Below are 25,934 nucleotides of genomic sequence, written 5' to 3'. Positions count from 1 at the left end.
GCAGGCCCTGCTATTTTGGAGCATGCTAGTTGATGCGGGGTGGAAGGGGGAAAGGTAATAAGCAAGTGTGTGTGTGTGTGTGTGTGTGTGTGTGTTTTGCTGTTAATATGTTTAGTTTTAAAAAGGCGTAATGATTCAAACGTATAAACATAGACCTTTGTATTTACAGTGACATTGAAATTATTTATATATAAGCAACTACCTATGGTAAATAGAACTAGCTATGTACGGCAGAAGTACCGTTTGTGTTCACTGTACCGTTTATGGCCATTTATTGTTTAAGTATACATTTGAAATAAATGTATAGTAATAAATCATTATAAACTTTAATCGTTGCAGTATAAACTTTTGAAAATTTTAATACTCTTCTGCCCTATATAGTAAACTCTTAACAAAATCGGATGTACTTCCGATTAAAATGCAGAACTACCTCTTCCTGGCTAAAAATTAACATGTCCGTGCTATTAAAAATCACACAGGTTTTCCCGATATCAGGTCATCTAACCTCCAGTTAAATTAGCGTTTAGATTTAACGCGAATCGTCCGAGAAATGACAAAAACAGAGGATTCTAACCATTCGCCTAACACGATATAATGCCTTATAAAATCGACTGTATTGAAATGTTTAATATTTGCGCGTTCACTTACTACTTGTTACAGCTTGTACAGTCGTCTAAGTAAGTGTTTCACCATTTTTTTCCCACATCAGAAAAAATACGTCACATTGACTTGGAAGTGATATTATTTAGTCACTGATATTGAATTCATACTTTTGCGGCTTAGATACTCGTATAAGTATGTTGGGAAAACCGTTCTACGAGCACCTAGAGGCTTTTTAACCCCCGGCGCAAAAAGAGGCGTGTCATAAGTTGACCGCTATGTGTGTCTGTCTGTGGCACCGTAGCTCTTAAACGGGTGAACCGATTTGGATGCGGTTTTTTTTATTTGAAAGCCGGTTTTCTAGCAATGGTTCTTAGACATGTTTTATCAAAATCGGTTCAGCCGTTTTAAACTTTGAAGTGACAATGTCGGGGGTTTTCCAACTTTTTGTTGGTAACGTTGTTTGATTATTTTTTTGTAACTTATCATTAAGTAAGTAGATTACGATGACATCCTGTATTAATAAGCAAAAGAAAAAAGTAAGTGTACCTAATTGAAAGAAAGAAAGAAAATATAATGTATTTAATTGCCGCATTCCATCCCAGTAGTGGGTAATAAAGAAGACTAATATGTTTGTTATACGGCGTCGACTGTACAAGTTACGTGTTTCTTTAAATCCACTTATTATATACTTCCACTGAATTAGACCGTCATTGTCAATTTTTCAGTACTTTGTACATTTTATCAGCACACGAAATTTGCGTTTCTTGTTTGCCAGCGCCTCCGTTTGTTCAATTTGGATAGTTAGCCTAACATGGTTGGGTATTGTTGTGAAAAAGTTAGCGGTCATTGTTATGGTCATTTTTTGTGAGGATTTTGATGGCGTGTTATACTTACGTATGCGGATTTTCCTTTTATGCGTGTAAGTAAATAAATGACGTAGAAACGCCAAAACTGAAATGTAAAATGGTTCTGGGTGGTGCTATGTTATATTATCTGTTTTTTTTTAGAAAAAGTCAACGTCTCTGACAAAAACGGAGCTGAATTCAAAGCGAGAGTGTACTACGATGCTTGCATAGACACTAACGAGACCATAGAGAAGTTAGCTGAGAAGCCACTGGTGGCAGTCATCAGCAAGCTTGGAGGGTGGCACCTGCTGAACAGCACGCTGAATGATACTAAGGAATTCGACCTGCAGGTTATGCTGCAGGACATACAGAATAAGTAAGTTGTTAGATTTACGTACAATACCATCAGGGCCCGTTCTGGCTATTTAGCCGCTAAGATAATTTTCGCTGCCCTTTAGGTACATACACTAGTGGTAGATACTACTATTCTTTTACTAAAACTGTTCACTTTACAACTTCAGAATAAAAGGCATTTGGCCAAATGAAACATTTGTGAAACAAATCATTTGTATTTTTTTTTTTGGAAATGGCAGCGTTCCCTCTTTGAACAGCTAAGCTAATTCCTTGTCCGAGGAAGCTATCAGCTCTTCGGTCCCCGCGACGTCTTCTATTCTAACCTCTCGGGTATGTTTTATATTTTCAGGTACAATTTAGGCGGACTTTTTAATTGGGCGGTTACGGAAGACGATAGGAATTCTTCTGAACATGTTATAGTTGTAAGTTATTTTTCTCTTTCTCAATGACTACAGTATTGACATAAACAAAGTCCTCTATTTTTACAAACTATAAAATAAATCCATGCCTTAGGGTTACATGCAGCAAAAAGTCTGCTTAGATTAAGTTTTAGGCGATCGATTGTATCGAAATGTATGGAAATGTTTTTTTTTTCTACAAACAATCCTAAGCAAAATATTTAAGTCATTTTTGTATAGAACCACTATTTATGTAGGAATAGCCCAAAAATTTTCCTCCCTTTTTGTTAGCTTAGTTTAACCAACAATTTTATTACAAAAGTGACCACTGCGGAGAGAGGCTACAATAGAGAGATCCAGGCAGTTGTTATACGCCTGCCTAGAGACTGAAGTTCGAAGGCAGGCTGTGACACTTGGAGATACTTCGATAGCGTGATGTAGAACAAGAATGACAGTATCAGTGCAAGCTACAGTTGTACACCGCATATAGTAAGCAATATAGAAAACATATCCTTTTACAAGGTAACCAAATAGGTGGCTGTATAGCTCTAGTCTAGAGAGATTTCCTATTTACTTCTACGGTATAGCAGTTCCTTCATTCATTTGATGACTAGATGGCGTTAGGGTTGCTACATTTACACTACATTCGGAAATCCGAAGTTTTACTACAAATTTAGGTAAAACATTTCTATCTACTGAATCCTAGGGATCAAATCGATGCGATGATCGATTCTCTTAGCAACCTTTCGTCTCATTACCATTTAATGACATTTGATGTACCTACCTACTTATTCTATGCAAATAAATCTTCTATCTTCTTCTTCTGGCTCCAATTTCCGCTTGAACCATTTTTTTCATTTCAGTTAGACCAAGGCGGCTTGAATCTTCCAACCCGGGACTATTACCTCAATAAAACAGGCCACAAAAAGGTTCTGGACGCATACCTGAACTATATGACTAGAGTCTGTGTACTCCTAGGAGCCAACGAAACGGTGGCGAAAGAACAAATGAGCAAAGTCATACAATTCGAGACTGATTTGGCGGGAATAACCACCCCTTCTGAAGACAGGAGGGATGAAGAGGGGTTGTATAATCCCTATAAAATAAAGCAGTGGCAAAAGGAAGCCAATTTCCTGAATTGGACGGTGTTCTTCAACGATGCTTTTAGTTTAGTTGGGAGGAAAGTAAGTATGATAAAACTAGCCTTTAGTTAGATCTGACAAATTCTGGGATTGTACGAAATTTCCACAGTAATTCCCAAAAATAGCATCATGGTCTTCCTTTTTTTCACCTGTCCAAAATTGGTCTGCCGGCTTATTGGTTCAAGTTTTGGAATTTTTCCCGTGAATCCCGTGGGAATACGAGTAGGTTAAAATGTAGCGTATGTGTTACCCCAGAAGTAGAAGTTTGGCTCTGGCTCCGCAAAGTAACGCCTCGCGATGTGGTTTCAAAATTCGATCTATCTTTACTTATTCATAAAATTGACAGGCAACTCTGAAGATTTGGTCTACGTAAATCAATTTCAAATTACTCAAGACAGCAATGTATTTTGAATTGTTATAGTTACTTTTACTACTCCGCAAGCGGAGAACAGCAGGGCTACTACGAAACTCGAAGTTCGTATCGTACCGTCCCTCTCGCTCTCGTGTTAAATAGTATAAGTGTCAGAGGGACCGCACGACACGAACTTCGAGTTTCGAGTTCCGTAGTAGCGCTGCTGTTCTTCCAGTCCCGATGATTGATACCTCGAGATGATTGATACAGTCGAGAAAACTGAATCGCGTACGAAGGAATCTTTACTCAATAAATACCGCACTGATTTCTTTAGCAGCGAAAAGGTTCCACCCAAGTATATAGTCATCCAGTTTCGTCGATCGTCATCATCATCATCATCCGTAAGAGTCAACTGTTGAACAAAGACCTCCTCCTTATAACGTCACAATGAGCGACAACTCGCCACATGAATCCACCGATTGCTCGCAGCTCCCGCGATGTTATCAGTCCACTCTCTCTATTTAACAGAGTTAGTACTGGAAAACAGAGAATGCACGTAATAAGGGCTATCGCGTATGAATTGGCCGCTAGAGGCGCTAGTGTAGCCTGAGATCTCCGAAATGTCAAATCTCATAGTTTTTGGGTGAGCTTACGCGGGTTTATTTATAATTAGAATAATTTTGTGAATATTTTGCATTACCTGAAATTAGTTATGGCAAATTATGCGATAAGGGGAAATGAATATCTGTGTTTTGAGACAGTTTTGTTTTTTGAAAACTTTTGTCTTCCCTTTTTTCCGAACAAAGCGGGACTACGCAAGACTGTGGTTGCTCGATATTTTTATGGTACGGTTTTAAGATGTATTAAATATGATTTTAATATAAGCTTTGTTTTCACGCTCATAATAATAGACTTTGAAAGCCACACTTGAAAACCTCACGCAACAGTGGCGCCATCTAGTAAAACTAAAAACGATAGCTCTCATTGGTCAGCGATAAGGACGATACACAGGCACAAGATAGATTTACATGCCTGTCAAAATTTAGTCAACATCTGTCTGTCTCTCGTACGGTGCGGACGCTTTCAAGTGCTTATCTTTGGTTAATAATTTTTACCTGGCTCGTAAATTACATAATTATGATTAATAGATAAATAAACATGACATGACAATGTCATGTTATCAATAAGTTAATTATTTGGGGTGCCTCTAACTACAAACAAAAATCACGAGAAATATTACGAATATTCCAACAAACGGCATGTAAGCCGAGCCCGCATCGACGTGCGATTGTTGACGCCCACTGACCATTTCTTGTCCCTTTCATTTGCATACAAAAGTGCAACAGAGAGAACGCATTGCTAACTCTGTTAAATAGACAAGGTATAGTCGCCTGCCAATGTTTCGTCTTCGACTGTACCTAATCTGAATTGTTTTTTTTTAGATCACAGAAGAAGATAGGATAGTGGTTTATGCGCCTGAATACTTCAGAAACTTGACCAAAGTTGTTAGAAAATACACTAAAAATGATGAAAATAAAAAGTAAGTACACAACATGTAATACACAATTTAAACCTTATTGTATTGTTAGCTCATGTAAGGGTGATTACAGATGGTCGCCGGAACTGATAGGACACTCTTGCTTGATAATGTGAATTTCAAATAATTATATTAGTTTACGTTTTTGCAAGTGAATATTTTGATTTCGTCTTTTGAATAAGAGTTCAAAATCGTGCATATTTATTTATCTTTAAATTTATAAAATTAGTTAAGTAATCATTTACTTTTCTCTTATAATCCTCTTTAACTATGATATGATAATTATTAGGTATATTTCTTCTTTGTTACGCTTTATCATGCAACAAAATTGCCCGTGTCAAATTTAATATTCTTAATCATAAAAGACTGGCATCTGAGCACCATCACACCTGACGGTACACAAAGATTTGGTCTAAGACGTACTACTACTTATTCTGTGGTTTAGTTAGGATATAGTTAGGCCTGTTCACCATATGTTGCAACAGTGACAGTTGTTTTCGAATTCATACCTAAATAATCTTTATATACTCGTACTTCCCAGGATCCTAAAGAACTACCTGATCTGGCAAGTCTCCCGGTCTCTATCGACCTACCTGTCCAAGGCATTCCGGGACGCCACCAAAATTCTCCGCAAGGCGCTTTACGGTTCGGAAGGCACCGAGGAATCCTGGCGATACTGTGTTACTGACACCAATAATGCAATTGGTAAGTACAAAAATAAACTACCTATTACGGCTTAAGACGTAGAGACAACTAACTGTAGTAAGTAGACGTGGAATTTTGAAAAAATGACTTTCTGCCAAGTTTGAGGCAATGATGGTCTTTCTGAAAGCGCTAGTACTTAAAAAAATGTCGTGTAAAAGAACCCATTGCGGCCTACTTACTGAATAAATGATTTGAATATGAACAAGATATCATAAGCTCAATTTAAAAAGCCTTAAAAACGGGCATCGGTAAATTATGTATTAAGACAATTTTGACGATTTTTCTGAAGGTTTAGCATTGAACTTTAGCAGTAAACGACATAGTAACTATGTCAAAAAATGGCACCTTAAGTCAGTACTTACATCATTTGATTGTGAAAGGCTCCAGCCTTTCATCAATTACATTTCCGCAACCATACAAGTATGTTGTTAAGTTTATTCTAACTTCCAGGTTTCGCTGTAGGCGCCATGTTTGTTCGTGAAGTATTCCATGGAGAAGCGAAGACCCAAGGAGAGTTCATGATAGATAATATAAGGAACGCGTTCAAGAATAACCTGAAGAACCTGGACTGGATGGATTCGGAGACGATGATGGCAGCAGAGGTGAAAGCTGATGCGATCACTGATATGATTGGTAAGGAAATTAAAGTAACAATCGATTCTTAACGCGTCCACTGTCTTCATAAAAAAATATTTGACAAAGTCACACCTCCAGTTTGCTACCACTTTGAGGACAGTTTGAAGTTGTGAACCTATAAAAAAGACTCCTTAAAAATGTTTCATGACCCCACATATGGGGTCACCCGGACAGCCGAACCTTTTAACCGCCAAAATCTAAAAACGTTCCATATGCGCCACGAAATGCCAACATGGCCACTATGGCACATTTTTCAGCTGCCGTGCTTTACCAACCGTGGCGGTCAAAGGGTTAAAATCCGATGAAATAACAAGTACTGATAACTACTAAACTTAATTAGTCCAAACGGTATTAGGTCAGAGTAAATAACCTGCTACTGAACCAGTGCGCCACGACTTCGACCTCATCTGCATTTTACCATCAGATGAGATAGAGATGAATGACTGGTCAGTTTTAAACAAATAAAAAAGAAAGAAAGTACTCGTATCTGGGTGAAGGTCCACACCCCAGTATTTAGGATTTCAAGGTTTCCCTAGATGTATCGGTTGTCTGATGTGATTGTGATGCTGAAGCGATTATTTTACCAATAGTCCATAATGCAGTAGGTATTATAATTACGTTTGTCTTCATCTGTAGGATGGAAGATGACAATGGACACGAGCTTGTATATGTTATACTAGGATGGCCTTATGTTCTGGCTTCCCAAATTCATACTAATTCTCAAATCAACCCAAAACTTTCCAGGTTTCCCGGACTACATTCTTCAGAAGGACGAACTGGACAAACAGTATCAGGAGCTGATAGTCAAACCCAATAAATATTTTGAGAACAACATCAATTTTAACTTGTTCAGTTTGAAGAACGACTTGAAAAAACTGGACCAGCCTGTCAATAAGACTAAATGGGGTAAAGTATTTCAATAGATTTCTAAATTATTGTTTCTTGTCCCTGTAACAAGTACACTCTTAATAGAGTGGTTGTTAACAGAGCCTCAGAGCCAAATAAGTTGCGGACGCTAAGTGGGGCTGATGTCGTGCACAGAGCCAATTTTACTTACTTACCTATTTACAAATGGACTAAAAATATCTACATGTACATGTATTAGCGGCATTTATTATGTTTTTATTATATAAGTTAATACAATTTTAAATAGTTTCGTTGTTTCTTTCAAAAACTTGTGCAAATTCCGTTAAGTTTCTTTGATAGTTAAAATAAACGGAGTATAGGGATCAGTCTGATATAAACGTTTATTATTTTAAGTATTAGCATTGAAACATATTTTCCACCCTTTGTAGGTATGACACCGTCAACTGTGAACGCATATTACACCCCAACGAAGAACCAGATAGTGTTCCCTGCGGGAATGTTGCAGCTGCCTTTCTATGATGGAGACAATCCAAAGAGCGTGAACTATGGAGCCATGGGCGTGGTAATGGGACACGAGCTCACTCATGCTTTTGATGACCAGGGGAGGGAGTATGACAGGTCAGTTGACAGGGTTGATAACACTTATAAATACATATAAGTAGGGGTTCTGAAACAGATAAAAGAGTAGGGATCCGTCAGCCGGAAGACGTAGACCTAGAAGACAAAGGGAGAGCCCTTAGAATGGCACAAAGAACGATACGACCTGTCCACTTGCAACCGGTTGCCTGCAACTCTCGCAATTTTGTTAGTCTGCCAAGCGTGCCTCGATCCGATTCGAGGTTGCCACTGAAGGACCTTTCTCCCCTACAGTTACCAATTCGTTTTTTATTTGACATTGTAAAAATTGTTCTCCAGTCCACAGTATTTTTTTACTTATTAACTAAGTAACAAAGTAGGTAATAAACTGCGTTCCAACAGTTCCAAGTGTTACATGGCGCAAAGGTGAAGCAAAGATTGGTATTTATGTAGACGACATGGTTTTATGGAGAAATTAGCGAATAATTGGTCGCCTAGCGACATCTATGCGCAAGTCTGTGCGACATAGTTGTACACTTTTATAGAGCTTGCACTAGCCACAAGATACGAGAGATGGCGTTGTTATGAAATAGATCACTGTTCAAAGTTTTTACTTCCCGCTTTTTGTATTTATTTTTACGGTTTCCCGTTATTTACATCTTTTATTTTTATGATTGTTTTTTTTTGGAGTCTTTTTCTATTTTTAATTTAACTCCAAATTTGTTACTTTTACGGGTATCCCATGAAACCATATCGAAAATACAAACTGAGACATGGATGCACAGAAAAACCAGTAAAAGAGACCAGCACTGGGAATCGAACCCTGGTCCTCAGCATTCCGTACTGCGTGCTATAACCCCTACACCACTGCTGGACAGGAATCTAGACACGAATTTTTCCTATGCATACATATCTCAGGTTGCTTATTTCTACTTTGCTACTTAAGCAGCAGCACTAGCGACATCTATGTGGCGTCGACAGACGTCACACTATTTCGGAACCAACCGCTCACCCAGAAAAGAGATGTCGCTACTAAGCAATCAAATTATGATTGTTTTTTTTGGAGTCTTTTATTTTTGTATTTATACCGTAACTAGTATACATTGAAAAAAAAAACCAGAATAGATAAAGCTGTTTGAATTATGTTCTAGGTTCGGAAATCTCAACCAATGGTGGAACAACGCTACCATAAGCCGTTTCAAGAAGCGCGCAGAGTGCATACAGAAGCAGTATTCGGATTACACCATGGAGGGGCAGCATTTGAATGGGAAACAGACGTTGGGTAAGTTGATAACATACATAATAATCATCATCATCAACATACATACATAATACTTACAGCGGTTAACGCCACCTATTGGAGACCCAATAAAATAAAGGTTATGATCGAAATATGGAGACCAAGGGGGTGTCCATAACCTTGGAACGTGACGCATTCATGGGACTATGTGGAGGAGAGAGGAAGATAAAACATATAAATTTAATTACCTAACCTAATAAAAAGTCGGAGCGATGTAAAGTACCAAAACTGGCGTGACGTTATTTTTGGATAACCTTAAGCCCCTTACAGCAGCAGGCAGGCAGATATTATGCCTGGGCACCGAAGTCCGAATGAAGAGCGTCGGATGTTGTATATTTATTATGCGTCCGACCGAGTTGAGAAACTTCGATGGCGCGATGTAGGGTAGTTTCTATATTTGCTTACTAGATGGCGGTAGAAGTCGTTACAGAAGCATTATTTTGTTACAGGTGAAAATATAGCAGACAATGGTGGTTTAAAGGCATCGTTCCATGCTTATGTGGACTATAGCCGGACGGAGGCCAAAGAGAATGTCACTCTACCGGGCTTGAAGTACAATCATCGGCAACTTTTCTTTATATCTTTTGCACAAGTAAGACGTTATTTTCATTAAAATAATTTATAATTCTCGCTAAGATCACTTTATATCTATAACGGTAAAAATCAGAAACAGAATGGACGGTTTCAGTATCAAGTAAATCAAAAGAGATTTTCCCCATCTGTATTTTTTCCTTTGAATGTTGCAAAAGAGATTGAAAGGTAAAGGCAACGTGAGGCCATACAACACAAGTATCATTGTTAGACTTACTTATAATTTCTGATAAATTTACCATTCATATAATAACGCGTTGTTGTAATAAAACGTTAAAAAGGCACCAGAAAAAAATTAAGGCATCTTTACACGCAATTTTAATTACAGGTATGGTGTTCTGCAATGACTAAAGAGGCAACTAAAATGCAAATAGAAAAGGATGATCACACCGTAGCAAAGTACAGAGTTATTGGCCCCATCTCCAACCTGAAAGAATTTTCTGAAGAATTCCATTGTCCCGTTGGCTCGAAAATGAACCCCAAACACAAATGTGAAGTATGGTAAAAAGTAAATGAGAATGCTAGGCGTGCTAAACGAGCTTCAGCGTTCCTAGTTATGCCGGAAGTGTAAAATTGCGTCTTAATCACAATTATGCGTCTACGCTTTTCGAAAGGGTACTAATCATTGTAAAGCAAGTGGGAAAATAATCAAGTGTGCCAACAAAAAAGTAATACTGACTGACAGTTGGTAACATCAAGAGCGAAAGTGCTTTATAAACGAATTTGTTTAACGCTTAAAACGACGTCGCACGTTTTTACATGTTTTGTTTTATATAACAGTAGATATCAAGATTTAAATATATAGGTACCGTAATTAATGCTTGAGTGAAAGAAATAACTGTTTGAGTCTCGGAAAGATCTGTTGCGAGCATTTTTTATATAATGTTTAGTAGTGTAACATGAGCTTAGCATAGTTGTGGTAAAACGGGATAACGGGTAACTGGTCAAATAGAAAAACGTTGATATGTTGTTGTTTTGATAAAATACAAAAATCTAACATCGAGCGACTCCTAAAAGTGCCGTTCACAAATTTAAATATGTATTTAGGAATCAAATGTCAACTTGTGATTGAGTTTTATTTATTTAAGGACAGTTGTATTTTTAATTATAAGTATTTTCCGTTTACTATGACCTTGATTATAATTATAATAAAAAAATGATTGACTATGAATTCGAACAAATTCCTACGTTATGTGTGAATATTTTACTTATATTGAATTTGTAAAACACAATGTACATTTAAATAAATAGTAGTATTAACTAAGAGGGACACTGCTAGTTTGGTTTGGCTTATTATTATTATTATTATTCCTAGATAAATGATTTATGCCAATAGTAAGTTTATTTTAAATAAACATTGTGAATATATTTTTTGCTATTATGTATATTGATATTAAGATGTGTGTAAAATGTTTTGATGTACTTAATTTTAGATAAATGTAACCATACGTAGTGCCATTTATAGTTTGTGTAGTAAAGTTACGTAGATGTTTATAAAGTATGTAATTTTAAGTGTGTCTTTATAAAATGCTGGTCATTTTAAACCTTTTGTGTATTCTATGCTTTAAGTATGTGGCTATTATAACGAAGCCAATTTTTATTTTGATGAGTTTTTTGAGCGTCGTGGTTACGGGAAATTAATAATCAATTTATAATTTCTGTATTTAATTAAAAACGTAATCCACATTATTGTCCTCAGTTATTTTACACGTAATGCGATGTAATTAGATAAATGTGTTAAATGTTATAAAAGTGGATGTTGATATTTATTTCGCGTGGAATTGATAATAATAATGTCGATTTCAATTGTAAGCAGACAAGGTAATCATTTTATCAATCAAGTTGTAATCTTCAAAAATATATTTGAGTCGGAATCCGCGATGTAACAGCATAGTGTCCCCGTCTTCTTGACAGTTTGCTGTACTTATTAAACATTTGTTACCATATTATTTCTATCTGTGATAATACTTTTTGCACAATAATGTGTCCCGTGATCATAACCAGTTCATAATAATTGTAAGCTTCCAGCGACTAATATTTCATAAAGAACAATATTCTCACAAGTCATCTATATCTAATAAGTACATAAATAGAGTAATGTTCCGCAATGGTGACAATAAAATTTTTGTCTCTCGATGTTCCCCATTCCTATACTGTAAAAAGTCGTTTTTTTCATATCTCAATGGCATAAAAAAATAACGACTGATCTTCGTAACTTCAGTTTTTGTGGGTTTTCAAATTTAACATACAGCTTTCGTGCAAAAATGTGTATATAAATACACATAGCTATGAAGTTATTTAACTTTATACAAAATGTATGTAGGATCCATTGTTATTAAGACATGCTTATTATTGTAGATAGCATATATACCTGAAGTAGCACATACCGTTTCTGTTAATACAGTTAAATGATATTTAAGTAATACAGCTTGTACAAAATTATCAAGAAACACAGTTTTATAAATTTGTTTACTTGTTCTTTTAATTTAATTGAGAATTTTACAAATTAACTTAAAGGAAAATTATTCTTATTTTTTGATGACTTTAATTGTTTTATGTTTTCAAATAAAATAGTTTAACTGGTCTTCATACACCATAGTCGATGTCAACGTTTTCATATCATACATAAATATATTTTTAATAGAAGAGAATGTAAGCTATAATCCATGAGACCAACTATATATTTGTTTAAGCAAAATGTAGAAAACATTATCGATTAAATGTCAGTATTAAGTATTGCTTGGTTCAAATGTTAGGTGTTAACAAGAAATGGTTTGGGGCTTATTTATAGCCAGGAGCAAAGTTACCTATATTTTGACAAATATAATTTATACATTTTGTCAAGTCTTTTACATGATACTTTGATGCCAAATATAGTGTAAATGTAAATAGATATTTTTATTAATACATAAACTGTGTCCGTGAAATAAAAGAAAATATTTTTTTGTGTTTGAATTAACAAATCTTTGTCATTATCGCAGAAAACATAGACAATCGTTTCTTTTTTTCAATTGTTTTGATGGAAGTCATAAATAATAACTTGTATTTACAATATCTTTGTTTCATTTACCTAGGAACCAATTTCTTGTATGAGGCGTCTTAAGCTGGTGAAAAAATGAGATGGGATGGTAAAACAAACTGTTTCTACGATACCAGTTACAATAGGTAAGGAGCCCAAACCGAGAAATCAATAATTCGATTGGATATCTAACTTAAACGATGTTTTAAGGTGGGTCTACGCTAGACGAACCCAGCACGAGCGAAGCCGTTCCCGGTTTCGTCGTTCGCGGCGTCAAGTGTGGACACGTCCACGAGCGCACTGCGAGCGCGAAGCAAATCCCTTTGTGTTCGTCAAAAAACCGACAACTGGCGGAACGCAGCCGAGCACGAACGAAACGCTCGCAGCGCGCTCGTTCGAGGCTTGTAAGTCGGTGCACATTAGACGAATTGTGTTCGGCTAGTGCTTCGCTCGTCCTCGGTTCATCTAGCGTAGACCCACCTTTGAATGTTATGTAAAAAACTGACGGACGTGTCAAATCAGGAAATAAGTTTCACGGCAACTCTTATACCAAAATATTTCGCCATAGTTATGCACTTTATGCAGTACTATTCTTTTTCCTCTGTGCCTTTTCTCATTATTTGGGTTGAGCTCGTTTATTGTTGACCATTATGGTCTCACATTATGGTCTGGATGGATGCTGCATAGCATGGGGTTTTTCTTAGGCTTTTCTTGTATTCCGTGGTGCCAGAGCTTCTCGGACGGGACACTTCAAGGATAATGGGTAAAGGAGCGACCACATCGTTGCTTAAAAAACGGCGACGGTCCGGAATAATAATAATAATAATATCACGGGACAATTCACACCAATTGACCTAGTCCCAAAGTAAGCTTAACAAAGCTTGTGTTATGGGTACTAAGCAACGGATAAATATAATTATATAGATAGATACATACTTAAATACATATTAAACACCCAAGACCCGAGAACAAACATTCGTATTTTTCATACAGATATTTGCCCCGACACGGGAATCGCAGTGACGCATCGTAGGTACGCGCACCGTTTTTATTGCTATCCACTCCACACCACTGCTTAAAATACGCAAACGGTGTGGAATCGCAGTGACGTGCCGTATACGTCACGTGTTTTGTTAGGTAAGGTAAAATCCTGATGTTTACGGCACGTCACTGCGATTACGTGATCAGCCGATTTTCAGTAGCTAAAGTATCAATAACGGTCAAGTTCGTCAGACTTGTATCTGTCATAGGTTGTCACTAATAATTTACGACCTGTATTATCATGGTATTATCTGAAAATAAATTATATTTTTATGAGAATCCATGTAATTTATTTTCATTGTTCCAATTAATTTTTTAATTGTTGTTTCATTGTTATAAGCCGTGGTGGCCTAGTAGTTTGATCTATGGCGTAATTGTCAGATCCCACTTCCCACTAATATGTATTATAAATGCGAAAGTTTGTAAGTCTGTTTGTTTGCTTGTTACTTCATCACGTCTAAACTGCTGAACTGATTTAGATGAAATTTGGTACACGCATAGATTGAGTCCCGGGGAAGGACATAGAATAGTTTTTATTTAAAGTAAAATAAAAATCGTTACAAAAATTGTTTTTTTTACACAACCTTTTTTGGTGACTGTACTTTTTGTTGACTGTGCTTGTGCTTCCTCAAACGCCAGAAAAGGTGATTATGGGAAAATCGAATTCAAACTTATACACAAAAAAAAGTATGTTGTTGTTGGAAGTTACATATATAACATGCTAATGAACTAAAAGAATTTCCTTGCTCACCCGCGACCTTACGATAGCTAAGCTTATGCAAAATATGCGTGTTCATGCAGTTCCTCCACCTCCGCACTGTAAGAACACACACAAATCACACAAACCCATCTATCACCACCACCACACTACACTGACGTGTTTCGAACTCAACCAGAGCTCATCTTAGTGTTAGACCTAACAACTGGTAGCATGGTGTACGGTTGTGTCACTCTGTCGGAAAATTAGTTAAAATGTTTAGTGACATAGTTAAGAATAAGATCAAAAAAAATGCTTTTGATTTGTAGTTGTAATCTCTCTCGCTATTAATCTTTATTATTATTATTTTTATAAATCCACCTCTAAAGACACTAATTGGGGTAAATCGGCAATAAGGGCCTTATCACACTAGCGATTTGCGGGCGAGTTGAAAGCGAGGCGAGAGCGCAATGAATTCGATTCGAGCGTATAACGATTTCGCCGCAAGCGCGCAACAATATCACCGCGAGCGCGCAACGATGTCGCTGCTGCGAGCGCGTAGCGAGTTCGCTGCTTTAGCGCCAAAAACGCCGTATTGTAGACTTTCGTACAATAATAATAGGCGCCCTCGCAGAGACATCGTTGCGCGCTCGCGGCGATATCGTTGCATGCTCGCGGTGAAATCGTTACGCGCTCGAAGCGAACTCGCTGCGCGCTCGCCTAGCTTTCAACTCGCCCGCAAATCGCTAGTGTGATAAGGCCCTAACTGGCTACCGCCTAATGGTGGCCAGTTATTGATGATTTACCTTACTCTAATTAAACGCATTTTATGATGATTCTGATTGACGTTTTTTACGCGCCGACAAGCACCGCACTGGGCCCGCGTGGGAACTACTGCCCAAGCCCTCTCATTCTGAGAGGAGGCCTGTGCGCAGCAGGGGGACGTTTATAGGCTGAGATGATGATGATGATGATGATGCGCCGACAAAGTACCGACGTCCGACACGTCTTCCAAACCGATACCGAGCTCTCAGAAAGCATTCAAGAGCGGCACCGACAATAAGGTCCCTTTCTTACTAAAATTTAGGAGATTTTAACTCATAAAAAATCAATTTAAAAACTTGTGTCTCTGTCAAATTAGAATTTATACCCTGCTTATTAATATAGAGTAAAAAAAAGAAAAAATGATTTTTTCGACATTTCACTTTAAACGTGATTATCTCGGAAACTACAAGGCTACTACGAAACTCGTAACTCGAAGTTCGTGTCGTGCGGTCCCTCTCACTCTCGTATCAAACAGTGTAAGTGTCAGAGGGACCGCATGACACGAACTTCGAGTTTCGAGTTTCGGAGTAGCCCAGCTAGAATCTAAAACAAGGTCCCTTTTCTTAGATAACGGCACATATAAGCTTTTAAAAACATGTTATTTTTAACGGACTTCATTATGCACTGCAGACTGCAGCAAAGCATTTTTGTGCTTGGATGTACTTTTCTGATTTTTGACAATTGACACACCCGAGTTAGTTCAAGTAGGCTCAATATTTGCCCTTAAAAATAGTTTAGAAAGACACAAAAAAATATTACTACTGTATCGTATTACTAAATAACCTTTAAAATATATAAATAATCTTATCTAACGTCTATAGATATGATATCAAATCTGTCACCTCAATAATATAATATTTAAGTGTAATTGCGTCTTCTCGAACTGACTTTGCGACGCTCGGCGGCAACTGTGTTCCAAAATGGCCGATGTAGGCCAAAAACGCGTTCGGTACACCGCATTGCTGCGCTTCTTGTGAAGAAAGAAATTGACAAAAATTCTGATCATAAACCGGCGGACTCGCCGCCACTGTCAAAATTTGAAACCATTCTGCTGGTAAGTAAATGATGAATAGAATGTTTACAGCAGTTTTATTATCATTGGTAAATATCCATAACTATTGAATCTGACAATAGGAGAGATTGTTACTTATAATCAAGTACGGTCTACATTTAGCTCTATTGCTTTGAAGATAAAAAATGGTCTCACAGCAAGGTATTCATTTACCGTGTTTCTTCAAATTATTTACTTTATTATTGAGTAACTGTATAGATAAGTATCCTGAAGTCCCTGATGGTCATTTGATTGAAATTCTGAACGACAGAACAATAGTTCTAATATTAAATTTTAATACTTACTGCTGTGTTGCCAGCTGATTCGCATTGTCCTGGAATTACAAACTGGAAGTGTAGCTTTCTATATCTGCGAATGAGTTTAGCACAGTCACCTGCAGTAATATCTTCCAAAGTGGATCAAACAAAAATAAAGACACACCCTACTGGCCCTAGGCAGTGGCGTATCATGGGTATCAGCCACTCGGGGCGCCATTTGGCACCCTTTTGTTTAGGTTTTAAAAAACCATAGTAACTATACAAGATGGCAATACATTTTTGTACTATTCAATTATAGAAAGAGGGATTCCCCGATTTAACAGTATAAGTAATGGAAAATTTGTGTTCATTCTGAACGGTCGGATTTGTAGGTGCGGAAAAAATGTGAAATAATATTATTAAATATTATTCAGTATTATTTACTATGGAATTTTGCCGCCCCCTTAAAATTACTGCCTGGGCGTATCGCCCCCCTTCCCCCGCACCCACTACGCTATTGGCCCTAGAAATGAAAGAGTCGTATCAGATACATGACATGAGGTTCAGACGAGCAAAGCCTCGGGAAGAGGCTAGTTTGTGCAAATTATTATAGTACAGTCAAGGTCTAAAATATCTTCAGTCACACTTTAGTACAGTCAGGTGCAGAAATATTCGAACCACTCAAAAATATGTTACTACGGCCTTATTGCATGGGAATAAAAGTCTGTGGTACATATTTTTGAAACTTTGAATAAGTAAGTACATATTTTTACACTTGACTGTACCATGTCGCTGTCACTTCGAATTTGAACTTTCTTTAGTGTGGAATTGTCAGATGGCATACAGTGACAAGTGTAAAAATCTATTTGACTTAGACTGTACTGGCTGTTGCCCGTGAGTTTGTGAAAAAATCTTTTATCGCGCGAGCGTGGGAACTAAATAAAAGTTATTTTATATTCTTTTATACCTCCATTCCAAAATTCATCATCATCATTGTCAGATGTACTTTTAGCGTGAAAGTGTAACAAACCAACATACTCTCAATTAAATTTATATTATTAATTGTACCTACCTACTAACACCATTTGTTATTATTATTTTCATTGTAACTGATTATGATTATGGATTCTGTCCGAAATAAATGGCTTATTATTATAGTAAGGATTTAAAACTTATTTTTACAGATAGAAAATCGAAATGGAGCAGCACATTGTGGTTAAGACTGAGATGCAGCCAAATGAAGAGATTCTCCTTTTTTATGTAGATGGTAAGTTGAATATTTTTGTACGTCCACAGACTTAACTCATGGGCCACCATGGAACCTTCTCAAAGGAAAAGTCATTACGATTTACCTTGTTAATAATGCGATGTCACTATGATGTTTACTGTGAAATGGTTCCATGGTGGCTCATGTCATGAATCCTTTACCATACTACTCTGTGTATGTCTAGTGTCCTTCACCTTGCAGGATGACAGATGGATGGCTTTTTTTGACATGCAATTTCTTGCATATCTTTATGTAGTTAAATAAATGTATTTTCTTTCTTTTTTTCATTTCTTTCTTAGGGAATATTACTGCAATGTTCTGCCGTCAGAGTGCAGCACTAGCACACACCCTGAACAGTTTTTGGAATGTCTTGAATGTCATTTAAATGTCCATGGGATGCCATAATATCATATTATTGATTGACCTACTGATTGCTCCTCTTATCCACTTAAAGGTTGACTGGTAGATATCCATTAAAGATATAAGTCCGCCTTTGTACAATTATCTCAGTTTGTCAATTGTATTTTGTTTATTTTCTTTCGTACAATAAAGAGTTTTCATACATACATACTTGTGCTGAAACTTTGTAACATGAAGATTCCTTCAATTAACTGCAGAATATTTATCATTTTTCAGAAGATGCAGGCAACGATCATGGAGTGGGGACAACAATTGAAAATATGGAGCAGACACATGAAGCTCAACTGCAAGATGATGGTTCGTACCTGATAGAACAACCTGGTACCGAACTTGAAGAAGATGATGTGATGGAGGAGGAATATGCTTGGTCCAGAGACAAATGGACAGACGAAGAAACCAAGAGGCTCCTAGTATTCTATGTTGATAACAAAGCAGCTTTTCAGGCTGGATCAACTAGAAAAAAACACTTGTGGACTGTAGCTTGTAAAACTATGCTATCTTCGAAGCAACACAACTCATGCGAAATGAAACTTCGCAATTTGAAAAGGAAGTACCTTCAACTACGGGTAGAGCAAGAGAAAGGGTTTAATGTAATTTGGCCATATTACCAACTTTGTCATCAGGCGTTTCATGATGATAAATTTGTCAATGATGCCGTAGAATGTTCTAGACGAAATTCACAGACAAAAGCTATATCTATACCCACTATTAAACCCAATGATGACAAGGGCATTGTCATTGTCAAGAAAGTTAATAAAAATACAGGTGACAGTAATGTAGAAGCCATGCTAACTTTATACCTCAAAAACAAAGGTTTAAATTACAAATCTAAGCAGAAAGCCTTGTGGCAAAGCATAGCTATGCAACTAGGAGTAGAAGACGGCGATTATTGGCACAAACGTTTTCTGAATTTCAAGAATAATTACATTAGATTGTTAGAGAAGAGGAACTCAGAAGGTCCGGAGAGTATTAGCTGGCCATATATGCATCTGTTCGACCAAATATATGAGGGTGATGAAGACTTTCAAAAGAGACATGGACCACAGCAAGCACAAGTCGCCCAACCAGTCACCCGTGTGTACCAACCGATTCAGCAAGTAAAACCAGAAACATTCGATCATATATGGAACGCAACAGAACTGCTTGTACTGGTCAAATACTATTTTGACTGCTACCAGGAATTTCATGATAAAACTATACCTAACAGCTTTCTGTGGAACGAGGTCGGCCGTTTGATAGACAAGAGTCCGGATTCCTGCAAAGCGAAATTCGAAGAGTTACGTAAAGAACATTTAAAAAAATATTTAGAAGGCGGATACGAATTACGTACGCGCGCCCCGCTAGCAATTTTATTCGACAATATTATTTCAAAAGACGTTCAGCATGAAATATTAACTAAAACTGTTAAATCCGTTGAAATGTGGAAAACAGAGGAGTTGGATGAGGTAGTACAGTTTTGCTATGAGAATGCTGAGGTTTTTAAGGATCCTATTTGTTATTTTGTATGCTGGGCGGCTCTTTCGCTGAAGCTGAGTAGGGGTGTAGTTGCAATCAGGAGGCAATGGACCGAGCTGACGGAACTTTATAAGTCTATACTGGAAGATAAAAAGGATAATCCAGATATGCAGATAGACTGGCGGTATATAGAACTTTTTGACTGCATTTTCGTGTATGGGATGGATACGAATCTCCTAGAAGGCTACGAAAAGTTGCAAGAGGAGGATAAAGGTAATAAAGATAATATTAAAATTATTTACTTAAATTAAAATTAAGACCGTGGATTAATCCACGTTCCGGGACTTCAGGCTTCGTAGTCAGAGTTTCTAAATACTAGGCTATCTGGTGGCTAGGTCGCTGTACTATTTGTGATGGTATAATGTTTTTAATGGTTGTCAAATTTATTTACATTTAATTTGTTTTTATTTCAGGCAAAAAAGACGACCCGCGGTCAGACGAAGACAATGAATTTGATGATAATATCTCTGAGGATGATGAATCGTACGACGAAAGAGGTTTTATGAAACGCTCCAAACGCCGAACTGGTGATTCCAAATCCTTCAAAATATTAGAATTCTACCAGAAAAACAAGGAGAAATTCGCATCCCCTAACCGCAAGAAACTAGCCCTCTGGGAGATATTAGCTAGAGACATAGGCATGTCAGCTGCCCAATGCGCCCACAGATTCAGAAACCTGAAACAAGTCTACACAAAATACGTGCAAAGAGAAATTAACAAGCCAGAAAAACCAATTCTGTGGCCTTATTACGCGCATTGCAAGAAAGTTTTTGGTTATAGAGCTATTAAATCAAAATTGCGTAACGGCAAGAGAGACACAGATGATGAAGAAGAATGGTCAGCTAAAGAGATAAAACAGTTAATAAACTATTTCGCTCAAAATTTCGATGATATAAATTCAAATGTAGAAGACAAAAATAAGTGGTCGGCTCTGGCTGCAGAGATAGGTAAAGTAGAAGATGCTTGCTGTGAAAAACTACTGGAACTGCGTAAATCCTATAGAAAACTAAAGACTATGAAAACCAGGAATGCTGATGTGAAGATCAGCTGGAAGTATTTTAATTTGTTTGATGAGATTTACACTTCTAAAGAAGATGTTGAAACTGTTCAAGAGATCGAGATGAATGGTGATGCTTATGAAGAATTGGATCTCGCCAATGTCAAAATGGAGGCTCAAGGTAATTTTTTATAATTATTCGTAATGATTAATAAAAGTTAATCTGCCAGAGCTGGCAGATTACAAATTCATTGTGTCAATTATTTATGACGATGACGATCAAATGGTAACGAAAGGCGACTAACGGAAGTCTCGTGATGCAATATATATAGCGCTGTAATAATAATAGCTACTTTGATTTTCTTCCTACGACTATATTTTCCCGATTATTGGCATCAAATACCGTCAAGTAAATTGTCACACTATTGAAATAGGTTAATACTGGACTGGTATTTATAATAGAATACATATTCACAGCTCAAAAATTCATACACAAATACAACGTTTAATTTGGATCATCATCCCAGCCTATATCCGTCCCACTGCTGGGCACAGGCCTTCTCTCAGAACAAGAGGGCTTGGGCCATAGTTCCCACGCGGGCCCAGTGCGGATTGGGATATCATTAATTTGGATATCATTTGAATAAAATGTTTTCAAAAGTGTTTTTTTTAACATTATGTCCTGTAATTTTGTGTATGTGACTAGGTAGAGTTACCGTTTATTTTTTCATTATTGTCATACATTGTAAATTGTCTTTCAGATTACATAGTACTAGAAGTTGAATGAAGACAGTTGGTTGTTGAGAATTGCATTATACTTATTCATTACCATTTTCGATCAGAATATTAAATTGATTTCATTAGTGCATATTTAATTAATAATTATTTTACACTGGTGAAGGTATAAGTATAATTTCGTTAATTTGTTCGTTCCTTTTACTGTAGAGTTGATGTAACATGTATAATAGATTAGGTATCTGAATATAAAGTGTCTACAGTCAAAATTAGTAAAAAGTTATTGTTTTTTTTTACAGATGATGACTTCCAATGTATAATTGTAATACCAGAGGGGCAAGAAATAGGTGACATGAGCAACGCGCAAATAATTATGACTGAAAACGGAGAAATGCAGCCATATTTACAGGTTCAAACTGAAAAACCAGTCAATAAATGGACCAAAAAGACTAAGAAAACCCTATTGATACATTATATTAACTATTTGAGAATTAACAGAGGCAAGGAAATAAACGCAGCTACAATGTGGAAAGAGATATCTGCAAAATTAGGCGATAAGACGCCTCTGTCATGTAGAAAGATGTTCGCAAAATTGAAGAATAATCATGTACAATTATCAAACGAAGAAGATCCTAATAAAAAGAAGACCCCATATTATACACTGGTTGAGAAAATAATGGCAATGAAACCTAAGTTTGCTAAAACGGGACAAAAGAAAACATTGAAAGAAGATAAAGTGTACAAAGATGTACAGATACCTGATGAAAAAGTTCAACAAGCTTTACAGTACTATTTGGATCATATCGAAGAGTTTGTTAGCCCTAAATTTGAGAAGAAATATTTATGGACTGAGCTTGCTAATTACATATCCGAGCCATTGACCAAGATATTCAATAAAATAAGTTTTCTAAAGCAAAGTTTTGATATAGAGACCGGAAAACTGGCCGGCGAAGACACTGTTTTTACAGATATATTAAAAGAAATAACATCTAAGGAGTCAACGCTGAAAAATGATATTCAAAATGAGCCGAAACCAGTTATTGTTGAACCAAATCAAGACCAGGAAGATTGTTGGACAGACGCAGAAACTGAACAGCTCCTGAGTTGGTACTTGGCGAATCTGGAGAAATTCAAGAATCCTAAATTCGTACGAACCTATCTTTGGATGGAAGCGTCAGACATTCTGAAGAAGAGTGCGTTGAATTGTTCAAAGAAGATGACAGAAATACGGACCCAGTACAAGAAGTTGATAAAAGAGAGCCCAGAAGAATTGAATGGTTGGATATTTTATGACTTGTGCCAGAAGATTTATGGTACGGGGAAGAGGAATAACCCTGAAAGTATTGTGATGTTGGAGACTAATCAGAATGTTTAGGATGCGATAAAACTGTCAATATATTTCTGGAAAATTGCTGACACATGTTGTTAAAAAATCCTGTACCTACGATAATTTAACCGACATACGCTTACAAACACTGGAAAAACATTGAAAAAAATAAATTATTTTGTATTTTATTGTTTGGAATAAAAAAATTGTCTTGATGTGGGTTAACTTACTGTACAGGATTTCTTAACAACGTGATATACTTAATACTTAGTCCATATAATTTTATTTTCTAGTACTGGCGAAAGATAATTCACATGACCTTCTAGACAACAATGGTGCGTGAATGAAGTTTATTTTATTGGTAAACAAAATTATTTTAATCATGATTATTTACTTACAGTTGAAAACTGCTTCCGTTATGTTCAAAGTTACAATGCAAGCTGTGTAACAATTTACTATTTTTACGTGGTTTTAATTATAGCTAGTCTTAATAATTAATATCAATAAAATATTAGTGTATTTTTTGGTTGTTTGTATTTTGCTATGCCCTGACAACAGATTGTCACTATACTTAGCGGCACAAAATTTGGCCCACTCTACATACAAAATTAATGCATAAATTGAGGGCCAGTTTTTGCCGCTTAGGGGCTGTTTCACCATCCATTGATTAGCGTTAACCGACGGTTAAATTTGATGCCGTCTCCGTCTATTCGAACAAAACAAATAGAGACGGCATCACACCTAACCGCCAGTTAACACTAATCAATGGATGGTGAAACAGCCCCTTAGTGTATTAATTATTATTTCCAAGATACTGGGGTCTTGTTTGTCTAACGCAATCGGAATCACAATCATATCCATCACGTCTTTCCGTCATACAGCAAAGACTGAGGGTAGGAAGAGACTGTGAATGCGATCCTGATCACTTGCTATTTATGCATTACGGCCTCATGTGTAATAGAACCGGTTTTAGCGCACCGTCTCTTTCTCACGCGATCTACGAACAAATATTAGTCAAAATACCAGCAACGGGACTTATCACGCTAACACACGAGTAATATTTACCTCGACATTTCGGCAACATTACAGTGGCCGTGGTCACGAGTAGACTGAAGTGTGCCTAGCAGTGTGAGTCCTTCGAACTACCCGCACTTGATCACAAATAGTACCGGCACTCGTATCACGAACTCTACCCACTTGGTCATTTTTATTTGTCACAAATAGACTTATTATTTATTCGTAGCCTCTCGATCCTAAAACGCCGTCTAGCAATATTTCGCCTGTCAAGAAACCCCCATGATAGTTCGTGCCTATGCCCCGTTTTACTTCAGAGATCCCGCTATGTTCGTACCTACCACATCTCAATCCGTATAGATGTTTTAAGGTGGGGCCACATGAAATCGCTCGACGCTCGTTTCCAGTGTCAAATCTGGTCACGTGACAAATAGCGATAAAGCTGAAAAAAAAATAAAGCCTCTTCAATTTCGGCAAAAAAACTGTTATTTTTTTTGGCATTTACTCCAATTTCTTTTATTTGTACCCCTGCCACGACTGCTACTAAATGAGATTAAGAAATCAGCTTCCAAGGCTAAGATCACTCCTGCAAGAAGCAATCTAGTCGCTGCTGCTTGACGCGGCGACTTGACGCTACTTTTTTGAGTTGCAGGGAATTCAAAATCACCTTCAAACTGAGTATTTATCTAGCCTTCAAAATGGGGTCACGTGACCAGATTTATTGCTGCAAACGAGCGACTAGCGACTGCATGTGGGGGCACCCTTAGAGTGAAAGAGTAACGCCGTCACACCGTTTAGTTTGATGAAATACCAGGAACTTATCATAGAGTATTGAAACGGGCCCTGTTTCACCACTTATTGATAAATATTAGATATTCGTGTCGGATGTCGGTCATTCCTTTAGAAAACCGATGTCGTCAAGTGTGAATAGCTATAACAGAAAATGTATCAATGAGTGGTGAAACAGGCCATTAGTATCCGAAAAGTAAAATTATTTTAAGGACGTCTTGTAGACTTTTTTAAATCTCGATTTAAGGCTTTAACTGACAGTTCTTGTATGAATCGAACAGGACTTAAGACCACTTAAACATGACTTAAACCTGGATGCTGGCACTGTTGTGTTTCGGCGTGGAGAGTAAGACAGCCGGTCAAATTACTGGCACTTGAGGTATCCCATCTTAGGCCTCTAGGTTGGCAACGCATCTGCAATACCCCTGGTGTTGCAGATGTTTATGGGCGGTGGTGACCTCTTACCATCAGGAGACCCACTTGCTCGTTTGCCATCCAGTCGAATAAAAACAAATCGTGTTTTTACTGACAAATGCGACCTTTCAGTTCCAGAACTTGTTGGGTTTCGCAGGCGTCTTAGCTTTGAAATTTTTAAAGTCAACGAAACGCGATCTTATTGTGGCGATTTTTCAACCCAACCGACTTCTAGAAAAGGAAGTGTTCTTCAATTTAGTTTTATTTTAATGTTTGTTAACTAGTAGTTTTGTTTGTAGGTACCTACTCTTTATTGAACAAAAAAGAAATACAAAAGGTTACAAAAAACTGCTAAGTACAAAGGCAAACTTATCACTGATGGAATCTCTGCCAGTCAACATTTGAGTGGTACCTAGTTCGTATCACACCGTCCGTCTCACTCTCGTATTAAATAATATTAGCGTCAGCGGGACGGCAAGATACGAAGCTCGAATTTTGCACTTCGTATAATATAGAGCAGGATACGAACTTCGATTTTCGAATTTCGCCCCCCTGGTTCGGGATTGGGTGATCGATTGCTAGGTGATGGAGCAAGTGGACCAAGGTCTTGACTCGTTACACGCATACCCCGCGATAATCTTGTTAGGGTACGCAGAGCTA

At 37.2% G+C, this 25,934-nt stretch overlaps 2 protein-coding genes and 1 long non-coding RNA gene across 6 annotated transcripts in view; all 3 read left to right on the top strand.

Annotated features, from left to right (window-relative positions):
* The window catches only part of LOC141438646 (uncharacterized), a 103,133-nt gene extending 90,173 nt beyond the window's left edge, over positions 1–12,960 (top strand). The window contains exon 2 of the long non-coding RNA XR_012452493.1: positions 10,995–12,960. This is a non-coding gene — a long non-coding RNA (uncharacterized lncRNA). The remainder of the gene's footprint in view (positions 1–10,994) is intronic.
* Nep3 (M13 family metallopeptidase neprilysin 3) overlaps positions 1–12,960 on the top strand; it is a 59,944-nt gene extending 46,984 nt beyond the window's left edge. For all 3 annotated transcript variants that reach the window (XM_074102509.1, XM_074102508.1, XM_074102510.1), the window contains 11 exons: positions 1,611–1,824; positions 2,152–2,224; positions 3,064–3,384; positions 5,137–5,234; positions 5,773–5,936; positions 6,387–6,569; positions 7,317–7,478; positions 7,868–8,057; positions 9,167–9,297; positions 9,765–9,907; positions 10,235–12,960. In XM_074102509.1, coding sequence (XP_073958610.1) covers positions 1,611–1,824; positions 2,152–2,224; positions 3,064–3,384; positions 5,137–5,234; positions 5,773–5,936; positions 6,387–6,569; positions 7,317–7,478; positions 7,868–8,057; positions 9,167–9,297; positions 9,765–9,907; positions 10,235–10,411 — 1,856 coding nt within the window. In that variant the 3' untranslated portion in view covers positions 10,412–12,960. The remainder of the gene's footprint in view (positions 1–1,610; positions 1,825–2,151; positions 2,225–3,063; positions 3,385–5,136; positions 5,235–5,772; positions 5,937–6,386; positions 6,570–7,316; positions 7,479–7,867; positions 8,058–9,166; positions 9,298–9,764; positions 9,908–10,234) is intronic.
* Positions 12,961–16,387: 3,427 nt separating this feature from the next.
* On the top strand, positions 16,388–23,579 carry LOC141438726 (uncharacterized). Of its 2 annotated transcripts, none has more exons than XM_074102651.1 (5): positions 16,388–16,542; positions 17,981–18,063; positions 18,700–20,211; positions 20,412–21,176; positions 22,030–23,579. In XM_074102651.1, the coding sequence occupies exons 2-5, from the start codon at positions 17,994–17,996 to the stop codon at positions 23,103–23,105; spliced, it is 3,423 nt and encodes a 1,140-aa protein (XP_073958752.1). In that variant the 5' UTR covers positions 16,388–16,542; positions 17,981–17,993; the 3' UTR covers positions 23,106–23,579. The 2 variants fall into 2 exon arrangements, with proteins under 2 accessions (XP_073958752.1, XP_073958753.1); XM_074102652.1 differs by lacking the exon at positions 16,388–16,542 and adding an exon at positions 16,563–16,701.
* Positions 23,580–25,934: the final 2,355 nt, after the last annotated feature.

The sequence above is a fragment of the Choristoneura fumiferana genome, chromosome 19 (genome assembly GCF_025370935.1).
Source record: "Choristoneura fumiferana chromosome 19, NRCan_CFum_1, whole genome shotgun sequence".
Classification (NCBI taxonomy): domain Eukaryota; kingdom Metazoa; phylum Arthropoda; class Insecta; order Lepidoptera; family Tortricidae; genus Choristoneura; species Choristoneura fumiferana.
Note: the sequence above shows the minus strand (reverse complement) of the source record. Positions and strands in the feature narration are given on the sequence as shown.

What these genes read in the sequence shown, in the direction of transcription:
- LOC141438726 (XM_074102651.1), top strand. Translation starts at nt 17,994, where the DNA reads ATGGAGCAGCACATTGTGGTTAAGACTGAGATGCAGCCAAATGAAGAG. An exon ending in TCTCCTTTTTTATGTAGATG is followed by an intron (nt 18,064 to 18,699) that starts GTAAGTTGAATA and finishes ATCATTTTTCAG; the next exon opens with AAGATGCAGGCAACGATCAT. An exon ending in GTTGCAAGAGGAGGATAAAG is followed by an intron (nt 20,212 to 20,411) that starts GTAATAAAGATA and finishes TTTTTATTTCAG; the next exon opens with GCAAAAAAGACGACCCGCGG.